General features: G+C 47.8%; 1 protein-coding gene across 1 annotated transcript; it reads right to left on the bottom strand.

Moving 5' to 3' along the window:
• Window positions 1–1,572: 1,572 nt before the first annotated feature.
• LOC123993874 (extracellular calcium-sensing receptor-like) lies at window positions 1,573–6,687 on the bottom strand. The gene is made up of 11 exons (XM_046296332.1): window positions 6,255–6,687; window positions 5,863–6,154; window positions 5,397–5,639; window positions 5,135–5,233; window positions 4,651–4,966; window positions 4,397–4,569; window positions 4,011–4,241; window positions 3,379–3,502; window positions 3,091–3,284; window positions 2,703–2,981; window positions 1,573–2,598 (listed from the first exon to the last, which is right to left on the bottom strand). The coding sequence occupies exons 1-11, from the start codon at window positions 6,482–6,484 to the stop codon at window positions 2,170–2,172; spliced, it is 2,610 nt and encodes an 869-aa protein (XP_046152288.1). The 5' UTR covers window positions 6,485–6,687; the 3' UTR covers window positions 1,573–2,169.
• Window positions 6,688–6,888: the final 201 nt, after the last annotated feature.

Raw genomic sequence — 6,888 nt, 5'->3', positions numbered from 1 at the left:
TACATTTACATTACATTTAAGTCATTTAGCAGACGCTCTTATCCAGAGCGACTTACAAATTGGTGCATTCACCTTATGACATCCAGTGGAACAGCCACTTTACAATAGTGCAACTAAATCTTTTAAGGGGGGAGGGGGTGAGAAGGATTACTTTATCCTATCCTAGGTATTCCTTAAAGAGGTGGGGTTTCAGGTGTCTCCGGAAGGTGGTGATTGACTCCGCTGTCCTGGCGTCGTGAGGGAGTTTGTTCCACCATTGGGGGGCCAGAGCAGCGAACAGTTTTGACTGGGCTGAGCGGGAACTGTTTTCCTCAGTGGTAGGGAGGCGAGCAGGCCAGAGGTGGATGAACGCAGTGCCCTTGTTTGGGTGTAGGGCCTGATCAGAGCCTGGAGGTACTGAGGTGCCGTTCCCCTCACAGCTCCGTAGGCAAGCACCATGGTCTTGTAGCGGATGCGAGCTTCAACTGGAAGCCAGTGGAGAGAGCGGAGGAGCTCTTTGGTGACTGCATGCCAGGGCACAGACCTATCTTACTATCCAGGTCTGTGCCCAAACAATTTGAGCTTCTACTTTTAAAAATGAACCTTTCCAGAAACAAGTCTCACACAGTTGCCTCTTGCTATAGACCACCTTCTGCCGGTCCGGACAGCAGGGTCTGCTGTCGGAGGGTCCGGACAGCAGACCCTCCGATTTGACACACTGAACTCTATCAGAGAAGTAGTTGGTGAACCAGGCGAGGCAATCATTTGAGAAACCAAGGCTGTCGAGTCTGCCGATGAGGATGTGGTGATTGACAGAGTCGAAAGCCTTGGCCAGATCAATGAATACGGCTGCACAGTAATGTTTCTTATCGATGGAGGTTAAGATATCGTTTAGGACCTTGAGCGTGGCTGAGGTGCACCCATGACCAGCTCTGAAACCAGATTCCATAGCAGAGAAGGTATGGTGAGATTCGAAATGGTGTCACAAATACATACATGGGTTTCCAAAGCCCTCCAGCAACTCTGGAAATATGAGAACATACAGTGTATTTGGAAAGTATTCAGGCCCCTTGACTTTTTCAACATTTTGTTCCTTTCCAGCTTTATTCTAAAAATGACCTAATAGTTTTTTCCCCTCGTAAATCTACACACAAAACCCCACAATGACAAAGCAAAAATAAGTTGTTAAAAATGAATGCAAATTTATATTAAAAAACTGAACTCTCACATATACATCATTTTCAGACCCTTAACTCAGTACTTTGTTGAAGCACTTTTGGGAGTGATTACAGCCTTGAGTCTTCTTGGGTATAAAGAGGGAGTGATTGGGAGTGGAGAGGTTCCCACAGTGGGTAAGCAGACAGTGGAATGTGCCTGTTTTCATTTTGTTATATGATGAGGGACAGACACACTCATATGCACACACACACACACACACACACACACACACACACACACACACACACACACACACACACACACACACACACACACACACACACACACACACACACACACACGCTGACTGGGTGACGAAGGAATCATGTGTAGGGGGTCTGTAGGTTCTGTCAGACAAACTGTTTATTTCTGACACATTATAAGAACACATTCTAATATTAACAAAGTAATATAGTGAAGTTAGAGCAGGAAATTAATGTTTCCAAACAGAATGGACATTCCCCTGTTGAAATGAATGTCAACAAGCCCTAAATCACGATTTTACCTTTTTTATTTTTTATTTAACCAGGCAAGTCAGTTAAGAACACATTCTTATTTTCAATAACTGCCTAGGAACAGTGGGTTAACTGCCTTTTCAGGGGCAGAACGACAGATTTGTACCTTGTCAGCTTGGGGATTTGAGTAAGTGTAAGTTAATATTTGTCCATCGTGTGTTTCTTGGTGTTTCTAATTGGACATCATGTGTTTCTTGGTGTTTCTAATTGGACATCATGTGTTTCTTGGTGTTTCTAATTGGACATCATGTGTTTCTTAATGGTTTCTAATTGGACATCATGTGTTTCTTGGTGGTTTCTAAATGGACATCATGTGTTTCTTGGTGTTTCTAATTGGACATCATGTGTTTCTTGGTGGTTTCTAATTGGACATCATGTGTTTCTTGGTGGTTTCTAATTGGACATCATGTGTTTCTTGGTGGTTTCTAATTGGACATCATGTGTTTCTTGGTGGTTTCTATTTGGACATCATATATTTCTTGGTGTTTCTCTCTGGTCTCAGAAGGATGATGTAACACTTTGGAGCAAACAGACAGAACAGCAGTCCAAAGCTGGAGGCCAGGATGGCAAAGATCTCTACAGCTACTGTGTACTTCCCAGGAGAGCTGACATAGGCAGGGATGAAGGAGATCCACACGGCACAGAAGATCAGCATGCTGAAGGTGATGAACTTGGCCTCGTTGAAGTTGTCTGGGAGTTTCCTGGCCAGGAAGGCTAAGAGGAGACAGAGGGAGGCCAGCAGGCCGATGTAGCCCAGCACCAGAGAGAAGCCGACCACAGAGCCGACTTCACACTCCAGGATGACCCTCGGGCCCCGACCCTCTCTGCCCCTCCTCTCAGCAGGTCGGGGTGGAGCTAAGGCCAGCCACAGCACACAGATCAGCACCTGTGTAAGGGAACAGAGGTGGATGGATCTTGAAATCAAATAACATTGTCAATGAAGGAAACAACTCCCATTCCCATTAAGTACAGTAAAAACTATATGTTAACCTGGATGAGTGTGCAGAATGAGATACCCATCCTCTGCTGGGTGGGGCTGAAGTATCTCATCAGGTTCTCTCCAGGCAGAGTGGCCCTGAAGGCCACCAGCACCACCACAGTCCTGCTGAGCAGACAGGATATGCAGAACACAAAGCTTATACCAAAAAGGGTGTGTCTCAGCATGCACGTCCACGGGTTCGGCTGGCCAATGAAAACCAGAGCACACAGGAAGCAGAGCTTGAGCGACAGAAGGAGCAGGAAGCTGAGCTCAGAGTTGTTGGCTTTCACCTGGAACGAGACAGAGGAAGATAAATTAGACTGAGTGATGTCAGAAATCAAATGACACAATCTCATCTCTGTCCAATACCTCTATATATGATCATATGGTTCAACTCACCAGGGCTGTGTGACGGTGGTAGAGGAAGGTGGCCAGGGCACCGGCTGTGAGTGTTGCCCCGGAAACTGAGATGACAGACAGGATGACGCCCATGGTGTCGCTGTAGGAGAGGAAGTCCACCAGCTGGGGGATGCAGGCCGTACGATCAGGGTTGGACCAGAACCGCTCTGGACACCGAATACACTCAACTGACCCTGATAGAGAAGGAAGAAAAATGAGGAGTCCAAATAAGGCCCTACCAGGCTTGAGGAAAAATATGAATTGGAATCAGAACCGTTGATAGACTACCTGTTGTGTTGCTGATCTCTCCCTCAGCACAGGACAGACAGTCAAAGCAGCACACAGGCCTCCCCTTCTGTACCGCATGCCTGGTACCAGGGGGACAGTCAGCACTGCATACAGACACAAGGACCTACCAGAGGGGGGAAAGGAAGAAGTTATTATCATCATCATCGCTATTATCATCATTATTACACAGACAGGCAGGCTTGCTGGGCCCCTCTGGAGACTATGTCAGGAATATGACCATAGAAACATCTCAAGTTCAGTATCATGTTCCCCCTGAGTGGCTCAGCATTCTAAGGCACTGCATATCAGTGCAAGAGGCACCACTACAGTCCCTGGTTCAAATCCAAACAATTTCACATTTGGCGATGATTCAGAGCGTCTTCAGGGTTTGGCTGGGGTAGGCCGTCATTTTAAATGAGAATATGTTCAGTGTCATGTTGACTTTCTGGCTGAGATACCATTCCCCTGTTATTTATTTGGTCTTCTTAATTTCTTTCTTTTTTTCTGAATGTTTCCTTCAGGATGAAAAACTCAATAAATCTCTCTGTATCACTCAAGCACACACACACGCACACGCACACACACACGCACAAACACACACACACAATGAAACTAAACTGAACAGTTCTCACCTCATCTCCGCTGCCCCCACCCCACACCACTTTATCCATGTCGATGTGAAACTGGTCGTCCGATCCCTCAGAGGACAGAAAATGTCCGACCTGGACAAACTCTGCCGTCCCCTCGGGGGTCACATGCCAGTTGATGATGTCATAAGAGGCAGGCGGATCACCATTCATGTCGAAGTGGAAAGATTCCCCCACAGGAGTACTGAAGTTCACTCCCCTCAGGTAATGAATAATCTCAAAGAGAAAAGGGCATTGGAACAGGATTAAGAGTTAGAACCAGTTGTGGCTTTTGTTCTTTAGTATTCAAACCTTACAAAGTGTTTCCACTGTATCCTGACTGGAAACATTAGTGTTCTTAACTTGAAAACAGATCAACATGTTATTCTCACCTGGCTGGGCTGAAGCTTCCTGATATCAGGGCACTGTCCACCATTAAAGACTCTGTCCCCTGGTCGACAGGCCATCATATCCTGTATGGCGTAGGCGATGGCGTACACAGCCTTGTACACATTATAGCTGCCTCTCAGCTGAGACACGTCAGCATACTGGCTCTCCCCCTCACCTAGGATTGACACTTTATTTTACTGAGATAACATTGGGAATCAGGACAAAAACAGAGATTTAGGTGTAAAGTCTCCCTTACGTATGACCTCTGACCCAGTACACTGTCGCCTGGACGATAGCGTCACGCTGAGGTCTACCCCCAGAGAACACACAAACATCTCTTCCCACAAATCTCTCAGGAACGGGTCGGACTTTTGGTAGTCCCCGTCTGGATGGAGGCGTGTTAGGAAAGGCCCCAGGCCAGGAATGTCAGCTTTCTTCACGGCAAAACCGATTGTCCCGGCAAAAGAGGGCAGGTTTGTCGGGGAGGCGATAGTAGAGTAGGTGACCCAGGCCTCTGAGGCAATCCACTGCTTATCTGTAATGTTCTGACGGACAACCTCTTCCATCAGGCCCTGGAGAATGAAATCGTTAAAAAGATCTAGATAGTCAAGATGAAATGCATGATTATCAATTAGGAAATGATTGTGTTTGTAAAGGGCATCAACACATGGTAAGACACAAGGACACTGCTACAGCAGTGTTACAAATCATTAACAATACTCTGATTGGTAACTGCTCACCTCTGCATGACCCGTGAATCCTACAAACGCCACCACCACTCTGGCAGTAGAACCTCTGATGGTGTCTGCAATGTGCCTGATCTTTCTCTTAGATGGTAACTTGGGGATGACCATCAGTGAGAGAAAGGGAAGAGAGTCAGAGAAAATCAGAGAAAGCGTATATGTTAGACTGGAAGAGAGGGGGTGTCAGAGTGAAAGAGAGAGAGAAAGAGTCAGAGCAAAAGAGAGAGTTTATTGTCAGATCATCAGAGTGAGGTCATACCTTGGGGAGGACCTCAGAGTAGGCGACACACACCCCAGACCCCTGGAGCTCTTGGAGAAGCAGCTGAACCCCAAACTTGCCATAGTCATCATCCTCTGACACCAGTCCCACCCACACCCAGCCCATCTGACGCAGCAGCTTGGCCATGCCCCGAGCCTGGAAGGCATCGCTGGGTACCGTACGGAAGAATGAGGGATACCTCCAGGTGTCACTCAAACACGCACAGGTGGCAAAGTAACTCACCTGGGAGAGAACAAAGTGAGAGGGAGAGACAGAGAGTAAGTTCGACAGTGAGAGAAAGAGAGAGAGAGAGCGAGAGTCAAGGATAATTATCATTTGTAAGAGAAGGAGAGCAGAGGGAGAAGGAAAGTAAAAGTTGGTCACAGAGAAATCTAGATAGAGATGGAAATGTAATGTGAGAAGAGTCATCATCTCATCCCAACCTGTAATCCAACCCCTGCCTCACCATGGGTAAATCAAACGGCCCGAGGGTCTGTGCCACCACCATGGAGGCTGAGGAGTGGGCATCCCCGATGATGATGGGAACCTCAGGGGTAGTGCCACACTCTGTGCCCACCACGGAGGTCTCCTTGCCAGTCACCATTGCCAGGGCTGCCCCCAGGGTGGTGCCATCTGACCGGCATGTGTCAGAAGCCAGGAACCCCAGGGTGAGGTTAGGCAGGAGGGCTGGGTCACGGTTAATCTCCTCCACAGCAAAGATCATAGTCTGGAGCCAGCGGTAAGCACGCTGTTTAAAACTGACAGACGGAAGAAAGGAAGAAACAGAGAGATGAGGTAGCTGAATACCTTCAGGTGAAAACACAATGACAAAAAGCTGTTATCACACAAGCTGCATACATTGTACAGGTAGAATTTCCCTTAATGCTCCTGAACTCCTGCTCTGGTAGAGGGGCTTCCACATGGATGGGGAACAGGCCCCCAATGACCACATCTCCTGCCCGATAAACACTGCCCGAGACGGGCTTAGCTATCAGCTGACAAGCCCCCTCTCCACCTCCATCCAGACCCCAGACAGACCCAGGGACATGAAGACAGTAGAGCAGCCACAGCCAGCCCCAGAGGCTCATCACCTGGAGAGAGACAAGGCCGAAGACTGGGAGAGTTCCGTCACCTGTTGGAGAGAGACCAAACCAAGACCTTGTAGACAGAACACTCTGTAGACAGAATGATATTAACAAAAAGTGCCATCAGTGAAGATATACACCATCGACACCTGTAACCAGATATGAAAAAACAGAGATTGACACACAACACCTTGTTCTACCTCTGCCCTACTTGGCAACAGCAAGCCTTATCCTGGTGAGACAGACAGAGAGAGAGAGGATGAGTTTCTGTCAGTCTCGCATCTCCTGCAGAGTGTGAGAGTGAAAGAGGGAGAGGAAGAGGAGAGAAGGGGAGCTGCTGATATAGGGAGAAATGAGCCCCCGGCTAAAAAACAAGCACACGGCCACCAGGGGGTGCTTGTAGGGAG

The sequence above is a fragment of the Oncorhynchus gorbuscha genome, linkage group LG13 (genome assembly GCF_021184085.1).
Source record: "Oncorhynchus gorbuscha isolate QuinsamMale2020 ecotype Even-year linkage group LG13, OgorEven_v1.0, whole genome shotgun sequence".
Lineage (NCBI taxonomy): Eukaryota > Metazoa > Chordata > Actinopteri > Salmoniformes > Salmonidae > Oncorhynchus > Oncorhynchus gorbuscha.
This window is presented reverse-complemented; position numbering and strand designations above follow the sequence as displayed.

Excerpts from the sequence above, each read along its gene's own strand:
- LOC123993874 (XM_046296332.1), bottom strand. The coding sequence starts at position 6,484 with ATGAGCCTCTGGGGCTGGCTGTGGCTGCTCTACTGTCTTCATGTCCCT. Across the intron at positions 6,155-6,254 it reads GGAAATTCTACCTGTACAAT|TTTTAAACAGCGTGCTTACC; the intron begins GTATGCAGCTTG and ends TCCGTCTGTCAG. Across the intron at positions 4,570-4,650 it reads TACTGGGTCAGAGGTCATAC|GTGAGGGGGAGAGCCAGTAT; the intron begins GTAAGGGAGACT and ends TGTCAATCCTAG.